The sequence below is a fragment of the Pygoscelis adeliae genome, unplaced genomic scaffold, assembly GCF_000699105.1.
Source record: "Pygoscelis adeliae isolate BGI_AS28 unplaced genomic scaffold, ASM69910v1 Scaffold315, whole genome shotgun sequence".
NCBI lineage: Eukaryota > Metazoa > Chordata > Aves > Sphenisciformes > Spheniscidae > Pygoscelis > Pygoscelis adeliae.
The window spans coordinates 503,437-526,415 of record NW_008824865.1 but is presented as its reverse complement, the minus strand read 5'-3'; the positions used below and the strand labels follow the sequence as shown (position 1 = coordinate 526,415).

The window sequence follows — 22,979 nt, the reverse complement described above, 5'->3', positions numbered from 1 at the left end:
TTAAAAATAGCGTCTCAGAAATGTCAGTGGACTTTTCTGTACTCGGAAGAAAATAGCGCTGTCTTTTATATATATATAAATTGCATACATGGGGAGTGGTTTGCACAGCCGGATTTCTGAAATGTGTAACTATCATTTAGCCAATTCACTGCCCACTTCCTAAGGCTTGACATAAGCAGGTTTTCTTTTTTAGGTTGCCTCAATTTATTGTCAAAGCAAGCTCCCTAGTAATTTTTTTATCTGAAACTGCAATGTTCATCTTCTTCACGGGAGCTATAATTTATTTGAATAACAACTATGACTTGCTGAAAGCTCAGCCATTACCGGTGGTTTGTAAGGCAGAGTTGTTCACTCAGCGTTATGAAGCCCGTTCAGATTGTGCCACACCAGCAGCGGCCCACGCTGGCCTGAACTAGGACATCTCCAAGGCGTGCGTTTTCCCTGCAATCCCCCGTGCCTGGTACGTACTTGTGAGCCTTTCCAGTGGTGCGTGTCCAGCTTCACGGCCCTCCCCACGGCTGACGCGGCTCGAACGCGCTTGGTCTGCCAGCCTCCTGCGATATGCTGTGGCAGGGGACAGCGAATGGCATGTTACAGCTAAAAGCTCCGGTGCTGTGTACTTTATATTTGAGTTCCAATTAGACTGGCAGATTGTCCTGGTTTTGGCTGGGATAGAGTTAATTTTCTTCCTAGTAGCTGGTACAGTGCTGTGTTTTGGATTTAGTATCAGAATAATGTGACGTTTTAGTTGTTGCTAAGTAGTGCTTACACTAGTCAAGGACTTCTCAGCTTCTCATGCTCTACCAGCAAGAAGCTGGGAGGGGGCACAGCCAGGACAGCTGACCCAAACTGGCCAAAGGGACATTCCACACCATGTGATGTCATGCTCAGTACATAAACTGGGGGGAGTTGGCCGGGGGGCGGTGACCGCTGCTCGGGGACTGGCTGGGCATCAGTCAGCAGGTGATAAGCAAATGCATTGTGCATCACTTGCTTTGTATATTCTTTTATCATCATTATTATTACTATTTTCCCTTCCTTTTCTGTCCTACTAAACTGTCTTTATCTTAACCCACGAATTTTACTTTTTTTTCTCCCCGATTCTCTCCCCCACCCCACTCACAGGGGGGGGCAGTGAGCAAACGGCTGTGTGGTGTTTAGTTGCCTGCCGGGTTAAACCACAACACAGATGTAAAATTATCGCATGGCCAGAGAGCTCTCTGGTGGCTGTGCTTAGAGAGATGCTGAAGTGACCCAACCCTAGGTAAACTGCCATTAACTTGCAGTGGAAGTTATACTCCTGATTTCTGCGAGAGTGGCATAATTGCTGGGACTTTTAGATTTTGTTTTGTTTTACAGTGAAGTGAGCTACCCAAGTTCAGGCAGATACTCCTGATCCACAGAGCTAGCCTCTGAGCGGGACGTACTCCCAGTTTGCTCCTGTGAACCTACAGGACAAAGTGTGCAGGTCAGAACTGGGAAGAGAGAGCTGGTTGCACTGTATGGACATATGTGTGTCGGGGTTTCAAATGAGGCAATACATCTTTAGTAAGTTATCTCTCATCTTTCTACTAATTCAGAGCCTTTCAGTGGGTATAGCTTATTTTCACTTCAGTCACTAATATAGAAGTTTTCAAAATCTGTCCAGTTCCAGCCAGGTTTCAGTCTAGATTGCACCATTTCCCAGTAAGGGCTGAAATTACGCAGCTGGGTGCCAGACACGCATTTTCTGACTGGCTGTACGTAAGAGCTGCCTATATGTCTCTAATGCAATAATTCACCACTTGGGATATGTCAATCACCACAGATAATCATATTCCAAAGCCTTTGGATGAGAGCGTATAAAATCCAATTACCTTACAATTTTTACCTGTAATTGCAAAGCAATCAGAAGAAAGAAAACTATCTTTGTAGAGGTATGTGTGCTGGCAATGATGATAAATAAGGGAGCGTGCTCTTTTTTAGCCACTAGAGAAGTATTTTAAAGTATTTATGTTACTATTATTGCATTAGAAGAGAATCGTGCTTCCTCCTTATCTCCGTGCCAGTCTCCCCCTCTGCTCAGGTGCTTTCTTTCACCTGATTTTTTGGAGACTTTTGGGAAGAGCTGAGTTTGGTTTAATAGGAATCTCCTCTCTCTCAGTGGTAGCTTCAGACTGTGCTTTCTTCAGCTGATACTTCAGCAGCTGACGCTATTTAAGCCACCGGTATTTGTAACCTGCAGTAATGACCATCGCCCCACTATACACATCCAGGCACCACCAGCTTTCTCTGAGGCAACGGCGCAGGCGTTCCTTGTTCATCCATGTTAATCTTCCTGGAAGTGTGCTAAGCCTCTGGGGAGGCCACAGAAATGTATATGGTTTTAACTGTGTTTGGTGAGAATCAGTTATAAGTTGAGTTTTGCTGGGGAAAGGGACAGAAGGGTACCTGTAATTAACCAAAACCCAGAAGCATTGGTTTAGCATTGGCACTCGTATGCTTCTAAATATAGATGGAAAGAAAGACTCTCTCACTGAAAACGTTGCCTTAAGCTTCAGTCAGAAGCAGTTTTAATATGCACCTGGTATCCTTTTTTGCTATAAAATCAGCTCTAATTACAGTAACCTGCAAGGTAAGGATTCGGGCAAAGTTTTCTGGGCAAGCACCAACGGAAGTTTTGTTTCATTAATGGCGCAGTTTATTGCTGGATGTTATTATGTCAAGAGCCTCCACAAACTGCAGAAATCCTGATTTCATTTTCGTGAAGGATTATCGTTGTGGGAAATGAGAAGCTTAAGTCTTCATACAAGTGATTATTTCTTAGGTGGAAACTGTTTGTGAATTGGCTTTTTAAGGGTCTTAGCAGAGAGCAGATTCAGGAAGGATGAGGTTTCCTGGAAAAAATATTCAACTCTCTGCCTCATCTGTCCCCACAAAAGTGAATGACCTTCCTGCAATCCTTCTTCAGCCTCTTCTCACTGACAGCTTCCGATGGGTTAGAGGTGACAGTCCCAGTTACCCACATCAGAGCTCACTTCTCTGGGGCTGGTGATACTGAACTTCAAGGTCTCATACCTCTGTGAGCCGAATACTAAATGCTCTCCCTCTCACCTAGCCACGCTGCTGTAAATTCACACCCTACGCCTCGATGGTGCTCGCTCTGGGTGCTGCAGCTCTCTGGATGTGAAACCCAATGGAGACCAGCGTGCAGTGCCCAGACAGCTGCAGAGGATGCTGATACACCGGCTCCGTGTGAGGCGGTGGGGAATCCTGGGCTGAAAGACAGAGGGGTGGAGTCAGTGAAGATAAGGTGGGAGGCTGCAAGAGGCCCGTTGAGTTGTTTAATAGAGCTGGGGTAAAACATTTCCAGATCAACCATGTTTGTGCACACTTGCAGAGGGATTTACTGCCACTGTGTCACGCTCAGCACCCAGGGCTGGCCTGGCCAAAGGACCCAGAGCTGTGGCCGTTCATAGGATAAGCCAATACATCACACTGCAGAAGATTTACTCTGTTCTCCGGGCTGGAGTAATTCTCAGGAAACAGGAGGTCTGTAAGGAGATTCGCTCTTGAGAGAAGCTGCGCTTCCTGCAAACGGATGAATTTTTGGAGAACCCCAGACCAGCTGAAGCTGGTGGGGATCTCTGAGCTTGCCCAGTCCAAGCTCCGCTCAGAGCAGGGCCAGCTGGAGCAAGATGCTCCAGGCTGCGGCCAGCCAATGTCACCACACACGCGGCCTGGGCACGGGGGGATAAACCACACCAGGCAGGTGACCCCAGGGAAGCTGTACCTGCTCACAGCGGCTGCTGCAGATGGAGGCAGCCACTTCCTGCAGTGGTTTCCTCCCTGTGCTGCGAGCAAGGCAGGAGCCTGGGGCTGGAGGAAGAGGAGCTGGGGGTGAGTGAGGAACAAGGCTGGGTGCTGCTGCCCTGCTCTGCCCCGCTCTGCCCCCACGTTTCCCTGCAGCAATGAAGAGAAATGGTGTTTGACCTCGACACCAGCTTGTCCCTGAGCGCTGCAGCCGCCGTGCCCCAGCTGTGGCAGTCCCGCAGCAGCGCCTTGGGGCTGGGCTAACAATGGGCACTGATTGCTCTCTCACCAGGGACCTGGGGGTCCCAATGCCCTCAGCATCTCCCTGTGAATCCCACCCCCCATAATAAAACCTGACATACAGAGATATAATGTAAAAGCTATCTCAGCTGGTACCAGGCTGGGGGCAGCAGTCATCCACCACCCAGCTTACAAAATCTTTGCTTGCTCTTGATTTTTTCCATCATTTTTAGCAGCCCATGAGAGGAGAGCAGCAGGGACACTAGCACCAGCCCCAACGCCACATGGTATAGCCACCTCCCCCTCTGCCCCCCAGCCAACCTGGGGGCTATGGGTACCCCAAACGCCAGGGAGAGCGTGGGAGAAGCCACGTAGCATCAGAGACAGGCTCTGACTGCGGTCACATCTTGTGACAGTCCAGTAACCGGGCACACTGTCATATCAGACATCCTGGACAAAACAAAGGAGTTAATCGGGAGCAGTCAGATGGGGTTTGATCCATCATGCCATGAAAAGATTAAAACAAGCACCAGTTTAACAGCAAGGCTTACTCCAAAGCACCACTTCCCAGCAAGGGCTGGGCCACCCGCTGCAGGCCACGACTGCCACTTTGTTGCAGGATGGCACGTTACATGGCTGCCGGCAACCTCCCCTCCTGCAACTGCAGTGATGCTAAGTGAAGGCTTCAGACGGACAACCTGAACACGGGATTTGGTGACAGCTGCCTGGGGACGCGCCTGGGGACACGGGGTCTCACCGGCCTCAGCTGTGGAAACGGCTTTGAGAACAAGGAAAAGCTGCAGGGGCGGGAAGGCTGCAAATGTCACAGCTCTGTCCAAGGGGACCAGAGATGCGTGTAAGACAGGTCAGGTGGGGCACCATCAGCCCTGAGCGTTGTAATGCAAACCCCCGTACAATTTTGGAGAACAGGACTAAAACAAACACAGGTCAGCTGCGCTACAGCTGCCTATTCAGCACCCATGCTTCATGCTTTGCCTGGTGGAGTCTGAACCAACCCAGTCCATGCCCCTCACTGGGGTTTCTGGGCATGCTGGGAGCCTGTGTCACTGCCAGGGTGCTGCTGTCCCCTCTCACGCTCCAGGAGCTTCACCGTGCCCCTCCCTCAGGGCACCCACGGCCACTGCAGCAGCTGGGGAAGGGCTCCTGGTGGGGACCTCTTCCTTAGGAGACTGGAGGACTCTTTCATCAAGGATCTGGGGGCGATGATGAACTACGCCAGTAACACAAAATCAGGGAGATGGTGAGGAGCAACACTGACAGAGGCTACAAGCAAACGGTCAGCAATTGGGTCCATTTAAACAAAATGTACCCAAATGTCCTCAAGCGTGAGGGCGCCCTGTTAAGAAGGAGAAGGGCAGGACATGCTGGCAGAGCAGGGCTCAGCCTGGAGCGCGGTGCTGAGGGCTCACCCTGCACCTGCGCCTGGCCACCATGCATGAACGGGCAAATGCAGCCAGGGACGGGGAGCTGGGCATGGAGACTGGGGGTAATTCTCTCGCTATAGGTGATCTTGACAGATTAAGCAGTGAACAAACTGCAGTGCTGTGCCCAAGAAATGTAAAAAAATAATAACTGAAGAACAAGCCTACGAATATCTGAGAACATGGAAAAAACCCACCTTTTAGGGAGAGATTTAGACCATTCAATCTGCTTATCAAAAGATCAAAAGGAAAGCCACTTACTGTGTAGATGTGACACCGCAGGGAGCAAATACAGGCACTAAAGGACTCCAATGCAGTTGGTCTACCAGAGGGTGAGAGTGCCCAGTACCTGTCCTCCTGCCCTCAGAGAGGAAGGAGGGGGACAGCGAACAAGCATCGCTGGTTCGCAGGGTGAGACATCCCAGCTCTCTTCTCACTTAGTGCCCCATCGGCACAGAGGGACTGGCTCTGGAAAGCGACACTGCATCCCGGCTTGCTTGGGCACTGTGATCCATGTTGAGGTACTCATGCAGAAGCTGCTGCATCCTCAGCCCAGCACCCATCTTCCATCTTTGCTTCCCTCCACCCAGGACAGTTTGACAGTGTCCCCTGCCATCAAGCGGTGGTGTAGCAGAAGCACCATGTCCCCACACTCTCGCCTCACCAACCATCCCCGATATCTTATGCCCTGCTTTCTTTCTCCAGCCCCTGCTAGGGATTTGCTCCTTGCTCTTTCTGCCCGTGTTTCCTCAGCAACCTGATCCAACCTCAGTTTCACGTATCATCTTCAATACAAAGTTTAGCTAATCCAGACCCCTCTGCCCTCAAACTGCTCGTGCATCTCCAACTACCTCCCCGAAACCCTCACTGATCCTTCAGGCACGGACCTTCCCCAGCTCTCCATCCCCTGTTCATCACCTTTGATGAAATTGAAGCAAGCGCATAAACTCTCTTTCCAACGGGGATGGGCACATGGTTCACCGCTTCGCTGAAGGGGAGGGCTTAATTTTTCCTTCTCACATCTGAGCCCCCCCAAGGGATGTGCTCCCCAGCACCAGTGCACTGCAGCTTGTACTCTCCTTACATAGTGCGCAACTCCTGCATCCTTGTGTGGATCTCTTTACTAAACATGATCTTTTTCTGAAGAATAATCCTCAGAATAGGGCTTGCTTGGAAGTTTTTCATCTCCCTGGCCCCTTTTCTTGTTGCAATAAAATGCACCTAAGCCCATCCCTGCATGGTGATGGTCTTAACATCATATAGGTCATTTTGGATGCATGCTCCTCTTTCTTCCTTCATACAATACACATCTTACTGCTCTGTACAAGACACCCTGCTTTTCTTTTCAGCATTACGGATTCTATTAGCGCTTTCATGGGATATCATGTACCAAACATCAGAGTGCGCTAGCTAACGTAGGGGTCTCACTTGTGTGAAAAACAGATGGATACTCTTATCCTCCTGAAATCCAGACCCAAAGATCTCCTATAAAACCAACTAACCAACCAAAAGCCCCACCTCCAGAGGTCTCAGAGGGGATTTGTTACCTTTTTTCTATCAAAATCAAGATGCAGAAAACATATCTGGTAGTTCTGCAGTTAACTCTCAAAAGGCAAAAGCTTTCCAAATTTCAGCTCTATGCAGAGCTTCTCTATTACACACACGCACGGGTACCGCGTAGGTAAAGGATGTTAAACAAGTGAGTGGAAACCTGCGCCGGAGACCAGCTAATGAACAGCCCCATGACGAGACTGGTGGAACTGCTTACGGCAAATGCGCATGACTATTTCCACCTGTCTTTCAGCTGGTTGCTTGATGGGTTGAACACGTTGAATCCTTATCCGTCAGGATAAGGATTAAGATGCCATTCATTTTGGGCCAAGCGAATGTGCTGCAAGTGAAACTGCAGCAGCTGAAGAGCCCAAGTACATTCGTGCAGGGAGCTCTGCGTGGGCAAGGGTGGCTGGAGGGACGCCAGCTCAGGGGATGATCACCGGCAGGTCTCTTCAACCAGCTCAGCGCAACTCAGCAGGGGACCACTGAGATCAGAAGAAAGGGACTTTTTTTTTAAGCTTACCTTTAACTTCTCCACCTACTTCCTACAAACTGTAGCAGTCTTTAAAGAAAGCACTTCATGCCACGCACAAAGCAAAGGCTGTGCAGGACTGTAAGGGCGACTTTGGTTCGGATGCAGCACCACCCAGCCTGGATGCCTGGGGGGTCTGATCCTGAAAATGCTCACAACGATTTGGGAGCAAGTACTGCTACTGCTGGCAGTTCAGTTCTGCAGATGGCAGAATCCGTTCAGCAGAAATCAATCCATCAGTAGTTGTTTTGTGGTAGTAGCTGGAGCAGAGGGGAATGGGAGAAGGCAAAAAAATTTCATTATCCCACAAAGCCGCCATGTGGTTTTGGTGACAAGTAATCTCAACTGCAGCCACTCATCACCTTTATTAGCACTATCAGCCAGAAACATAAAGACATAACCTGTCAGTGCAAAATGATCAGCTGCTTCTCTCCCCTCCCAGAGGTAAGCTCTGCCACAGATACAGGTTTGCCGAGCAGACTCCTGCTGCCAGCATCTCCCCACCAGCTGTACTGCTGCCGGCTGTGATCTCTCTGCATCCCAGACCAAAAGGCTACAGCTCTGTCAGAGGCAAGTCTGGATCTTGCAAGGGTTCGATCGTGGTACCTGTGTTAGGTGGAGGTAACAGGAGCAATTTCCACTCCGTCTAGCGGCTGCGATTCCTCTGCCACATGGGCGAGCACAGCCAGGGCAGCCCCCAGCACGGCACGGCCACGCCTGCTGCTCTTCGTTAACCATCAAACTGGTTTAAGCAATTTTCTTAATAAAACACACAGAGTTAGGACATTTCCCCATTAGAGAATAGCAACTTCTGCCTTTTCCCCAGTCGATAATCAAGTCTGAAGGTATAAACTGCTGTCAGAAAACCGGTCTGTTTGGGCAGGGGACATTGATAACCCATGGGGGGACATCGGGACAGTCCGCAGCTCTGCATAGCTGCATTCAGCTCTTCAAACAAATCCTCCAGGAAGGAAGGGACACTTGTCCGGTGTGCCATCATCACAGAAATGCTCTCTGGATGGAAAGAGATCATATTAAGATCATATTCAAAGTTATTCTTACCCTTCATTTATTTCAGGCAAGCCCATGGGCTATTTTAGCTCACTTTGCTGAGCAATGCAATTTTGCAACTCTAAAAGGCGACCCGAATACCGAACAAAGGAAACCTTGAGAAAGATTCTGTAATTAAGTATCTCACCTTTTATTTTGTTCATTTACACTTCTGGCACTGACAATTCTTTAAAGATATTTATTCTTATGTAAAGACCAAACTTCATTAAAGCAATCAGAACAGAAGTCAATTAAATAATTTTACATCACTTAAGTTTCAGAAAATGTACAACACTTTCATATATTATAGGCTTGACTGGTTGCAGAAGGAAATGGCACATGTTTGACATGGTTAAGAAATAACTTGGACAACCTGACAATTAGTTTTGCCAAAACCTCTTTTGTGCTGAATACCTAACACGTGCCCAAGGATTACAGTATGCCTGGTGCCGTCATGTGCATTTCATTCAACACGAAAGTATTTCTGCCAATTTGGTCTCCGATAATGTCTCAAATATTCTACATAGAATTTGTCACAGAAAGATCCAGTTAACCGTTCTGTAGGGGTGTGAGTTTCATGCTGGAAAGCGGAGACGTGACTCATGCCACTTCCCAGCCATGCCCTGGACCAGCAGGACACTGAGCACACGGAGAATTTCAAGCATATGAATAATCCTATCGATTTCATGGGGACTACTCGAACACTTAAAATCGAACAGATGCAGGCGTGCGCTAGGCAGGGCCTGCGGTGTACCACAGCATCCCAGCACCGCGAAACCATCTCGTTTCACACCTGCTGAGGATCCATGAAGTCTCTCCTGCAGAAGTCATGATGATGGTCATACATTCAGTCCTCTCCAAAGTCTGTGTAATGTTTAAGGCAGCAAGAGAAATTTGCCTTTATTTTAACACTTCAGAAACTGACGTTTCCTTTAGAAATAGGTGGACGTGATTCATAATTAATCAGTGCACCCCTTATTTATATAAATGCGATGAAGGGTCAAACCAAATTTTGACAAACTGTATCTCAACAGAATCGAGGAGTGTAATTGAACCAGAGTTAAAGCTTTGTAATTACACGTGCCAGATCATTCACATGTAACATACTGTCGAGGGACAATGTGAAAAAGCAGGGATTTAGATAAACTCTGTGTTCTTGAGGCCTGACGCTGGTCAAACTTCCCCTGGCTTGAGTGAGCTCTACTGAAGCTGACGAGTGAGCCCCTCTGATGAGAGGTGTGAGTAAGATTAAAAACATGCCGCCGGTTCACACTAACAGGTCATTGTGGCTAAAGTATATTCTCATATACAGAACTCTGGAACACCATTAACACCCACTTACAAAACACTACAGCGATGGTTATTGGCACATAAAAAACTCCTTCTCTATATGAAAACATACACAAAATAGATAAGAACTGCCATTTTTTCAGACTTTTAAAATCTATATATAGTTCCCTTTAAGGAGTTTTAACCCCCAGTATCACAAACAACAATATTTCTTTAACAATGTTCACCTAGATTTTACTGTGCTGACATTTGTAACACTGCCACAACCTAGACCACTTTGTGGATTATGCTTAACTGTACTGTACACAAGGCGATGAAGATCGATAGAAAACCACTAAGATTTTTGCACAAAAATGTGACTTGTTAAAATCCAGAGAACGACTGAGTCACTTTATAGGCAGCAGCTACATGTAAGCTGTAAATGTTACCCGCAATAAAAACACATTTTGCCATAAAGCACATATTGTGGCATTATCTGCTTCTGGCCTGGTACACAAAGCTCGATTTTCTTCCCAATGCAGAGGAATGAGGTTTGGTTAGCTTGACTCTCTCAGAAAAAAGTGCACAAATATCTTACTCTTTAAAGTGCTTTGCCGAACTGTCTCTTCTGCCTTGGTTCCTACCCCGAGATCTCTCTATGCTGTGAAGACTCTGCCTCTTTCTCACGTCGCGATGTTCAGCTAACAAAGCCTCTTTACTTGTACTTATGCAAGCACAAGTAAAATTTCAAGACCATGTTAGAAGAGCGTTTACGCTGAGAAGTAGAAGGTTGGGTATAAAGCTGAGAAGTACAGGGTCTATCTTTTATTAGTCCACTGCGCGCTTGTGGGGCTGCACCCAGCACCCTCACGGCCAAAGGAAAGACCCTTACTCAGGGCCTGTAGCAGACCCTGAAAGTCAAAACTTCTCCCCGGTGCTCAACCCGAGTGACTAAGAAGGGCAAAAGAGATTTCACCGAGGAAAAAAGTACTAGCTTTGCAAACTCCATTGCCATGTTCTCACCTCCGCGTGGGCATGGGAGAGGAGCACTTGTGTGCTTCTTTCCCCTTAGTCTGCCAGCCTCCTGTTCCCATCCACAGGACCAAGCACAGTCCCTGGGTCCCACCACCCTTCTCCCACATGGGAGAGAAGTCAGACTGCTCCTTTTGGCTACGACACCTGCCTGCTGACACACGACTTCGTGGGGCTTTTGATGCGTCATTTCTTTCTTCTCCCCTCCCAACCCTAACTCCTACACCAGTGAAATGCCGCATTTACCAACTCATGCAAAGATAAGTCGGCACTGGAACAACGATCCCTGGGATGTATCCTCTCTTGCCCCAAAATCTCTGACAGGGCTGTCGCTGCAACTCACAAGGTAGCAACGTCTATGACAGCGATCTATCTCAGGTGCACGTGTAGCAATGCAACTTCGGCCCTCAAACGAGTCCTGGGGCCTTGCTTCATTTCTATGTCTATTTTCAAAACAGGTTTGCTTTGCTCGTTAAAAACTGACTTTGATCAACAAAGTGACACAGGGAAGAAACAAGTGGCAAATTATCTCACCCCCCCAACACTTTAGATTTGCAACATGGTGAACAAACTACTGTATGTGAATTAAACTTAAAAAGATTAAAAAAGCATCAGGACTTGTTTCTTTTATACTTGCTCTCAGACCAAAACATGTAGAGTCAGTAGATTAATCAGAATTAAAATATCTCAAATTGTTGTGTATAGTCAATATGCGATTCACGCCCAACTCTACCAGCAGTATTACTCTAGCATTCCTGATGCACAGAATACCTGAATTAAAAGTGCAGTCCTTGTGAAGAAACGATTTCACATCTTCTGCAGAAAGCTTTCAATAAAATGATATTGTGCTTAGACATACTATTTATGCTACTTCATAAATTAAAATCCTATCATAAGAAATTATTCAGCTACACTGTATTTTTATTCTTTTATCTGGAATGTTACTAAGTCTACCCTTAGCAAAAATCTCTTCAAACTTAAAATATGCACAAATATAAAAAATCTTTGCAAAATAGAAACATTTATTTAATTTTCTTCATACATTATAAATGTTCACAGATTTTAAAAATAAAACCCTAATCGCGTAAAATTAATTTCAAGTATTTGATCTCATTTTTATTACACGTGATGCTTGGTACTAGGTTCAGCGTTTCTAAGGTATGGAATGTTATCTTGGTGTAAAGCAACCCTAAAAGGAAGACTTAAACCCAACTCTCTGCGGGTGGGGAAGGGAGAGTGACAATAAAGAAGCCGATATATTTTGCACCCTCATAGCAATGATGAATAAAATGCGTTTCAATCGTTTTGTCTCCAGAAAAAGGGCACGGGATGCAAACCTTCAGAAAACTGCTTTCAGTAAGATCAAACTTGTGTGAGAAAACGAGCCCAGTGCAGTACACAGCTGAGCGCCACCTTTGAGAACATCCGTCAAACAAGGCTGGCAGAGAGAGATGGTCGTCTGCTGCTAAAAAGCCCCAGCACTGCCTGCAAAACAAAAGAGGCTGGTCTTGTGACAGCGATCTTTCCAGTGACTTTGCTTTGGTTATGCCCAATAAAGCAGCAGTTTCCTCTACCTGTGGACACAAGTGTAACGAAGCGCGAGGTCAGCACTGACACCGTGCCGGCGCAGGGACACTCTCCTTGGCTTACACCCCGCTCCAGCAAAACACGTCAAGCAAGGGGATGTTCGTAGGTGTAACGGTGAGCATGGGGTCACGCTTTTGGGGGGATTAGAACCGTAAGTCCCTATTCTCAAAAGCCAGTAAATACCCACTTACAGCTATCAACCACGTAAGCGCAGGTTGGGCATCACACACCTGTTCACACGCTGTTCTGGGTAACGAAACCGTTCCGAATAAGGGCCTTGAAACACACATTTTTCGGTTTCAGGAAGAATCCACTTTGCCCTTAAAACTATTTTGTTCTCATCTGTGCCTGGTATCCCTTTTTCTCATTTCAGGTACTGCACCTTCGGTGAAGGTTTCAAAGAGGTGACAGCCTAACGGAGACATCCTCTGGCGCGTGCATTTGTAGCTAGGTCTGGGACCCGAGCATTTTCAACAGCTGGTGCTTTCAAGCATAAAAATATTGTGCGCTTAAAGGGGAGGCAAGAGGAGAGGCGTGAGAATCCAGCCCTCTCACCGCGCAAGGACATATTCAAGGTCGGGCCACTCTTCACAATGATTCGTTTGAAATTCCCTCTGTCCACTATGCTTTCCCCTTTTAGTCCCAGTCAAGTCACAGAAGGATGCTTTAAAATGTTTTCTTTCCAAAAATATTTCTTTGATTAATGAAGTAAAAAAGAAAATAATGCAAAATACACCCAATCGCTGAAGGTCAATAATTGGAGAGTAAGAACTCCCTCCCAGAAGATCAGATAACATAATGGCAGACAACAAAACCCCACGTTATCCAATAAAAATAATTTAGTAACAAATGTCCAGTCTCAGTTTTGATAGTAATCCTACATTCAAAATATTTTTCAACCCAAGAAAAGCCCACAAAGCAAATCTATAAAAGCTAATGAACCCAACAACTTCTTTAATCTTTACACAATGAAAAATAAATGTATTTTCACCAAATAAATGGGGGGCAGCCCACAGGCAGAGGAGGTTTTCCACATTCTTTCAGGAAGCAAATGTTTCAAAGATAAGAATTTGAATTGTTGATGCTTTCAAACTCGTATCTCTGAAGACATAAAGCAGTGAGGACAGGCCAAGGAAAAAAAAGAACATAATATTCTTACGTAGCTGCATAAAATTCAGTTTGCCAAGGCAAGCAATCATGGCAGGTGAATAAAATACCATTCATATTTTCATTACCAGGCTAAAGGCAGCCAAGTTGATTTTTGTGCCTGACATTTTCTTGACAATTTTGCAATGCTTTGGTAAGGCAATTAATATGAGATGTAGGCTTCTGCCCATTGCTAATATTTCTCTTTAGATCCAGCAAGACACTGGTTGACTAAGGGCATTTGAAGGAAAAACGTGCTGGGATTCATTTACTCTGTACATATGAAGATAAACTGAAGGCAATGTGATTATTCACAAGCAAAAGGCGCAGGAGGGATGAACACCGTGCATTTAGCAGCACAAAACCTCTCCCCTCCTTTTCTTTCTTTTAGCTAATGATACTTTGTGTTCAAAAGTAGGCATGAACCCAAACGTTCAAATGCAAAAAAGGAAAACAAAAATCATTTTTTTCCAACTAACTGAAGCCTCTACATTGTACCTAGCAATATATACCAGTTCATTTGTACATGTGGCCACATACTTAGTTCTGTTTTCCTGCTGTCAGGTAGTTAATTTTGGCAGTTTCTCTCACAAACACCAACTCCTGACCGTAGTGTGTACTCAAGAGCAGCAGTGGCTAGATAACCTGGTGTAACACAGATGTACGTCACCCTAGTGAACCTCCACCCAGGTGAGTATGGCTCTCTACTTGTTATCTCAAATAAATAAAAATGGAAATTCTCTTAGGGCAAATTTGGGAAATGTTCCCTCTGATAGATATTTGTATTTTCCTAATCAGTTGAACCTTTTAAATGGCTACTGTTACAGCAGCTTATGCATTCGTCATTCGTTGTACTGCACAGCAGAGCTATTTGCTAGGCTGCGATGGGACGGGGATCTGCCAGATGTCGGCTGCTTTCTGATTAGCTACTCTATTATTTTATCTTTTGTCAGTATTGAAGATAAGGACAACCACTGACCATCTAGGATAGCCTTCTGTATTCATCTGGTACAGTGCACCCTACTATATACCTTGGGACGGTGCAGTGTCACGCACACTTGGTGAATTGACATAATCGTGGAATTCAATCTCTTTTGGAAGTCATTTAGTCATCAAGAAAACACTAGCATATTGAATTTCCTCCCCAATGGAGCATTTTTGAACGTGAAGGCATTTTTAACTAGACAGTAGAAAGGAGAACCAGACCAGAAGCAGGGCAGTGAGGTCATCAGAGAGCTGCTTTTCCCCCAGAAGGCTTTTAAATGATTAAATACATCAGCAGCTGAGAATTACTCCACATCAGAAGCATCATTGTCAGAAAGATGGTAATTACTTCCCTTCACCCGAATATACTCGATATACCTCCCTTCATCAGAATCTGACATACCACATGTACATAGCCTGTTTTCAAACAAAGATTCAATTTCCTCTAGTTTTTTCCCTTTAGTCTCAGGAAGGCAGCCGTAGATGAAAACCAGTCCCATGCCAGCAAACCCTGCGTAGAGGAAGAAGGCTCCTGCAATGTAAAGCAATATGCACAGTTAGTGACAGAAGTTCCTGTCCCTTCTCTGCTCCAGAGCAGAGGGAGCGGCAGAAGCAGCAGGCTGCAGATTACCAAAGGAGTGCATAAAAGCAATGGTTGGAGCGGCATCGTTAAAATAACGAGCTGCGGGGCCGTGGGCGTAGGAGAAGGCAGCTTTATTGCATCGCTCCACAACGGAGTAAATTAACAAAAGCAATTTGCTTTCACGTGGAAGATAATACACATCTTTTTTGGACAAGTCATTCTGCTGTTAAAATAAACAGCAATTAAACGGTTGCATATCCAACAAAAAAAGCAGATACAGAAGGCAAGAACTTTCTTAGTTTATGTTAACAGCGAAGGACACACTAAGACAACCCCTCAGAATAAGAAACCTTAGCAAAAAAGAAATAGTCAGGATTAAAATAACGCTTGTGACCCTTACACCTAATTATTATTTAAAAGTCCTCTGCAGAGACAATTAGCAGTGAGAAAGAGCTCGTTCCCCTCCACCACCCACCTTACCTTGGGGGGACAGAGGAGGTACCAAAGGACCAACAAACATTTACCTGCCATGTGTTTCTAGACTGATGACTCAAAGGAATGACAAGTAGAGCTGAAAGGCTCTGTACTAGTAATGATATGAAGGTCACAAAACTCCCTAGCAGCTTAATGTAATTTAAATGACTGGTACTGGAGTGGCTGAGCAGTAATCTGACAAACTCTCCGCAGGCTCCAGCAGACAGGACTTAATCAACAGCTGGGAGTGGGGCAGTAGCATCTTACACAGCTAATTCTGCAAGGACCATCTGAGATTGGCCTTGCATGCCAGCATAAACCGGAAAATTGCAGATGCTGTCTCCTTAAGTGGGAATCAGCACATTTCACTAAGTCAAAAGTGGGTTTTTTCCAGCTTCCCTGTTTTAATCAACTGTCTAGGTTCTCAGTTAAGGACAGGAAGAAATATTTCTTATGAAAGCTGGACCAAACTCTATGATCCAGGCAGGTCGTATCAGGTCTCTAGTCTTACTAAACCACGGTGGGTTGAGAACACTGCATTCACAGTTGACATTTCATAGCAAAACCAACTGAGCGACCCAGAATCAGCAGAAAATCTATGCGCCAGTCGTAGCACTGCACACACGGACACATACTGTTTCTTACCATAGTACGTCAGATATTCGGCTGTATGCAGAAATGTCAGTGACACGAGCACATTGAAAACCCAGTTGACTCCAGAGGAACACGCGTTTCCTGTACTTCTAGCCCAAAGTGGGTAAATTTCAGAATTGACGGTCCAAGGCATAGGACCCATCCCTAAGAATTAGAAAAAAAGGTCAATCTCAGTTTAATGCCTGGACTCAAAAGTAAATTTAACATGTAGCCTCACTATTCAACATTTTACCTTTACAATTTTTTAACTTATATGCATAAACAAACGATTGCTTACCAGGTGCAAAGAAAACCAAGTATAAAATAAGGCCCAGAAGTGCTGTCCAAGAGTATGGAGTGGGGCAGAAATTGTATGCCCAGAACAAATCTTCCTTTTTGAATACTGTTTCATTTGAACACCTGAAAAATAACAATAAAACTTAGTATTAAAGAATTTTCAGGGAAATGGGTGACATGTCTATATAAACATGGCACATAATGTCTTATGAAAAGCTGACAAATGTAAAATTAAGATGAAAAAGCTCCATCTCTGCTAATTTATCAAGATCTTTGAGCCAAGTCCTACATTCAGAAATGTGCTTTTTCCCAAGCCTGGTTTTAGGAAAAGTAACCAACACAACATGCCTGAATTTAAACATTTGCCTTGTATCTACAGATCTTCTTCAAATGAATAGTCTTCACTACGCAAGCGGTCATACCAAAGCCAATGAGATCATTCACATGAATATCACACACTGCAGAAAGAGCTGCAGCAGCAGGACTTCGAGCTAAAGATGCCACATGCAAGGATTTAAGGTCAAATGGAAGTTAGTCCTTAAGTCATTGATGAACTATATGCTGCACACTTTGGGTGTAATCAGTAATGCCTATGGAGTGTGCCAAGGTCAAGTGAAGTTATAAGGAAAAAAGTCGTATACTTTCTCTTCTAGGCAGTGAAATAATTTAGAAGAAGGCAGCATTTCTAGTTAGACAGTAAAAATAAGAATCAAACCAGAGGTAAACCGTGCCTGTGCTACTGAAACAAGAAGTTACTCTTTTTGTTACTCATATTTGTTACTCATATTTACTCATACTCATTGTTACTCATACTCATTGTTACTCATATTCCAAGGACGATGTGGAAATCACATATTTCTAGGAATAGGTATAAAGCCAGGTATTTTCATCTGACTGTCAACAAAATATTTTAAAGGAATACTGGCAACTTAATTTTTTTGTTATAAATCTTATTTTTGAAAATTAGCATTTGTTTAAAGGGACAAGTCATAACTGTAACTAGAGAAATTTTTCAGCTGCAACCACATCAATTGTTACAGCTGAAAAACCCTCTACTTTTGGGAGAGAAGACTTAGGCAGACACCACCCTTTCATATGCAAACAATGTTATTTACTTGGAGAAAAGAAATCACAGAGAGCTGAACATCTGTCTGGGTTATGATTTCCAGATCGGATGAGCACTTACATGAAGGACGTGACCCTCTTGACAGTAGGAAAACCAGAATGAAGACGCCTGCAACGGGTGATAAATCATAGCTGGGCCACGAGTGGAGAGGTGGTGGAGCAACAGACACCCTGAAACATTTCAGAGGACCTACCACCACTGCAGCTGATTTTCAAAAGCAACTTCCAACAAAACATTTCCCCTCTAACTTTCCTGTTGAGAAATGACCAGGTAGACCCAGGCTGAACAGGAATGTGCTAAGCACTGGTGGCCAACCCACAACCAGTCCTGGGGCAGAAATTTTCCTTATGCTGGCATGCATGTACCAACAGGACAACATTTAAGGCAGGATGTCACTGTGAAGTCCCCAACCCAATTTCAGGACAGCTGGAAATCCAAAAGTCAAATACACTTAAAAGAGAGAGGTTAACCCAACAAATCCTGGAAAAACACACATCTGAAACCCCCGCCAAACTCTAACGCTGCCTTAATGGCAGTAAGCTGCAATATTTGCAGTTCCACCTCGCAACTGAGCAGTGCCTGAGCAGCCGGTGGCAGCGCTCCCCAGAGAAGTGCCGAGCCCTTGATGTGCTGCCGGCAAAGCAGCCAGTGCCGGCATGCACCTTCCCCCCCTGCCGCAGCCCTGCCTTGACGAGCTCCCCCAGAAAGCCCGTCTCATCCAGCGCATACAGATTCACTTTCAGTCTTGAGGTGAAAAACACACAGAAAACGGGCCAACTGAACATCTCTCTCAAAGATATGTCCCTCGTACCCGCATACAACAGGCTCACAGCCTCAGCTGCTGCCTGGCCACTGGAGTACCCATCAGCCTAAGACACCAGCAGCTTCCATGACAGAGATTTTTCACCTTTTCTCAGCCAAAAGTACTGCTGTCATCCTTGCCACTTCTTCATCTTGCTTCTAAGCATCACCCCAGGTTCCTCCTTCTGTCACTTTGCTCTTGCACGGCTCAGCTCAGCATTTCTTTTTAAGTTACGAGCACGAGACAGAGATCATTCCCTGTCAGTGTCCACCTTGACACTTCCCTACCACCCTACGCCCTCCTCGCCATGTGCAGGTTAAATCAGGTTTGAGCTATGTCCTAGGTACAAGCCATACAGAAGAATGAACTGTGCTGGAGAACTATCCGTATGTTTAAACCAGCTGTTCCTTACACGTTAAGGAAATGGTGTTTGAAAGATTAATTACTGAACACCCAGTGATCCCGTTGCCATCTCCCGCTCAGCCCCATGTAGCTGCCTGCTCTGCATCTGCACCACTGCGAGATCACAGGATTGCTCAGCTTCACACCGTTTTAACAACACCACATTTGCTTCTTTCACTGTTACTCTAATTTCATTTGCAGCTGTTTGGGAATGAATACAAGCTGATTAGCATTTTAAAACATCTTGATGCTGAGATTGGTTTCTCTGTTCTGCCCAGCCAGATTGGCAGCTTCTCAGAGAGGAGCCTCATGCTTTCTCTTGAATGCTACTGTAAACAAAGACATACTTGGTTTATTATCTTGCATCCATCTCCATCAGTGCAAACCAACCTGCTGATTCATACAGACACAACCGCTGGGAGGTCTGGATGTTTCCTTCCCCTACCATCTTTCCCGAGATGTGTCCTACTTTTGACAGTGGAACACAAATGGTACAAGGGAAAACCACATGTCTCTAAAGCCTCCTATGGCTGAAGCCACTCATCTATTCTCCTCTGTCTGCCTGTAACTGAAAGGAAATTCTGTTACAAGAAAGCAGATATAGTGCATTGAAACAGGAAAAACAGCGCTCAACTAGATTTAACAGAAACCTTGCAGTAATAAACTGTGCTTTGCTTATTCTTCAGTAATAAACCAGCATGGCACACAGAGTAAAAGCAAAGATATCTGCATCTGCTGGCATCTTGCAGTGCTGGGCACATTCAAAAATAACACTCCTTCAAGGCTGGGGATTTGTTCAAGCTCTGTTACTGTCCTAATTCTACTGCTATATTACTATTCCTACAAGATCTATTATTTTGCTGAAGAATATATTAATAATTACTGTATAATGTACTATCACACAAAATTCTGCATTTTGTCCTGCATGAAGAGAGCATCTATGATGGAAAGCGGACGAGCAGCTACCCGTCGCTTCACAAGCTGAAATGCACAGAGGAAAATGCCCTGTAAACTGCTTACAAGTGAAATGATGCAGTCAGGTACCAGTGCAAAGAGTAAATTGTAAATTTACCAATATGCTGGGTAATTGTCATATCAGTATAAACTGGTATGACACACCACGTCATTTCCTCTGAAGTTACTGCCAAAGTGAAAACATGATAGTGCTACACTGAAAATCTTTGCCATGAATTTCTTTCATTATGTATTTTCCACAGATAATTTAAGATGCACATCTGTTCTAATTAGTGAAAACCTGACCTTCTAACAACTGATGTGAACAATTCAACTGACTGGAAATAAATCAGAACAGCAGTAGATTTCTAAATTATGGGCATTACAGGCTTGGTTTCATAATCACAGAATCCATCTTTTATCAGATATGGTCTGTAGTTCAGAAGATCTAAAGCTTTGCTCCCCACCTCCTTAAATTACCTTCATATGGCACATAAAAGAAGGCAAGAGAAGAAGAGCTGGTCTAAAATGTTATTGCTAATAATAAGAAGATGAAACAGGGTAAGACCATTTCCTTGATAATCAATCTAAATTTTCCTAATACTTGAGCCAATTTGGCTGTAGAATAATTCTGAACTGCAACACTGAAAACCACAGACAGGGAAATGGCTAGAGAGTACATCGCACAGGCAAGTGAGCACAGCACAAGACAAAGACCCAGCTGATTTTCTCCTCAAATTCCCATTAATTTTTGCTTTGCTGTAGAGTGAGGACTGTGTAGCCCTAAAGATATGGCTTTTGTGGGAATTAAATGTTTCATTCTGAACAGTTCATATATTTTTAATATGAAAGCTGCTGACTTCTCATTGTCTTTTAAGCCCTTCAGAAGCACCTTAAACGGATTTAGATCAAAAGTCTTAAAAGGTCAAAATTCAGATCAAATCAGGTTAAGGAAATAAATTACTTCTAAAGAAAATCACTAATGTGATCATTCATCTCCTTAAAATGCTTGTTAGAACAGGCATATCTCAAAATTACACATTCTGCTCCGAGATAAACTTTAACATCAGGTGCTGATGGTGCAGAAAGATTTTAGACCTAATTCACAGTTTCACTAATCCCTCATTTCTTTGTTCTAACAAGAGTAAAACTACTTAAGGACCGCTCTTATGCCAGACTTCTGTATCTGGGTTATCAATTGATGTTAATCTACAATTTACCGACTTAGTCTCTGGTGTAACACAAATATATTGGATTTTAAAAAACTTCCTTTAAAGAGATTTTTAAAGTCTCCTGTGTAGAGTGCTGACTTTTATATCATGCCAATCCAACTGAACAATACAAATTTATGCCAAGCTTATTGACTCATCTTTTCACCTGAAGCCTGGTCATGGAAAGGACAGAGGACCAAACAGACATAATTTAGAGTAGCTGCTGTTTGGACTGAGAAAGGTTTTTGTGGAAGATGCTTGGGAACAACTAAGACTATTTATCCACTATTTAACCCACAGATTACTCATCCTGTGGAAGAATCTGGACCTTGACATTTGGGTTAGTTCTCACAGCTTCAAGCCCCTCTTTTTCTGCTACAGAGATTAAGTTGTCTGAACAGACCCCTAACTGTCTTTAAATTACTTAAGGACAGAATTTAGCAAGGTACCAGATTAACTGTGTAACAATTTAGTGGTAGTTAGACATGTAACTAAGAACAACTTTGGAAACCACCTCTATCCTGTCCATCAAGTGGCCTCTCTAATCCACCCATATACATTCAAAATAGTTACATTAGCACAACCCATAGAAACCAGTGAAACCATAAGGTATAGTTTCACTATAAATCAGTATATTCTGATTTAAACAAAAATCTCTGCTCCTTTCAGTACTTAATTTTTATATATACATACGGTAAGATGGTATCTGAAGTACTGAGCAAAGCGTAACTCTTTCCTGAAGGCAAACAGATTAATTTAAACCCAACTAATGTCTGAATCAATGCTTCCTAAGCTTTCTCACAGTTCCCTAGCTAGTGGCTTCTTCTCAGAGAAGACGCACTGTAGCTCCACGCCTCTCTGGAGAAGTTTGCATCTACCGCTTTAGCTTTGTAGTTTACATGAAGAAATAACTCATCCATTAAACCAGATGTTGCTAAAAATATGCAGATGAAGATTTTATGCCAGATGATGGCAACTGAAAAAAACTGAAAAGAACAAACAGATGCAGCCTTGAAAAAATGTTCCCATAAAATTTCATGGTATTCAGCTAGACATTGCTTAACCTTCATTACATAAAAATACCAGCAGCGTTTTGGGATGCTCATTGAAGCCTTTTGCTATAACTGGCAAAGAGTTTTTAAAATATTAGCACGTACTTCAAAAACTTGGAAAAATAGTTTAGTTCACAGCAAGAAAACAAATTGCACCTCAGCAGATTGCTGAGGCATTTGCACATGACTGAAAAACAGTCTTTATCATGCTGAGGCCCCCTGCTACAGGATCTATCTGTTATACCTATAGGCCTGTGGGTGATATCCTGCACAAAGAACAGAAACCAGGACACTTTAATAGATAATATCTAGTAACAGTAATTATATATACAAATATATACACTATAACGGCTATAGTAATTGCCACTGTCCAAAATATTTCAAAAAATCTTAAACTAAAGAGACAAAGCCAGTTCCTTTCTCTATGCAACACTTTCCATGCCAAGTAAGTTTAGTAGCAGCTACTAGTGCTAGAACAATACCAACAGGAAAATTATGCTCCTCAAGCTGAATGACTGGCACTTTGTACTCTGCATCTGGGAAACTGAAAGCACATACTCAAATATAAATTAAAAAACCCCCAAAATCAGAAGCCTGGTTGCTTTGCCCATTACAAAGCCAAAGAGTTTAGAGATGCCTTCTTTATTGTGTGCCGTAGGGTAAGAACTGAATTTCTGTTTAGTATCTTTACCAATGATCTGGATGAGGGGATCGAGTGCACCCTCAGTAAGTTTGCAGATGACACCAAGTTGGGCGGCAGTGTTGATCTGCTCGAGGGTAGGAAGGCTCTGCAGAGGGACCTGGACAGGCTGGATCG

The 22,979-nt window shown here is 44.2% G+C and overlaps 1 protein-coding gene across 1 annotated transcript in view; it reads right to left on the bottom strand.

Annotated features, from left to right (window-relative positions):
- Positions 1-14,232: 14,232 nt before the first annotated feature.
- SLC2A13 (solute carrier family 2 (facilitated glucose transporter), member 13) overlaps positions 14,233-22,979 on the bottom strand; it is a 163,852-nt gene continuing 155,105 nt past the window's right edge. Inside the window, exons 9-11 of the mRNA XM_009324389.1 lie at positions 16,617-16,738; positions 16,331-16,483; positions 14,233-15,160 (exon numbers count right to left, since the gene is read on the bottom strand). Coding sequence (XP_009322664.1) covers positions 14,934-15,160; positions 16,331-16,483; positions 16,617-16,738 — 502 coding nt within the window. The 3' untranslated portion in view covers positions 14,233-14,933. The remainder of the gene's footprint in view (positions 15,161-16,330; positions 16,484-16,616; positions 16,739-22,979) is intronic.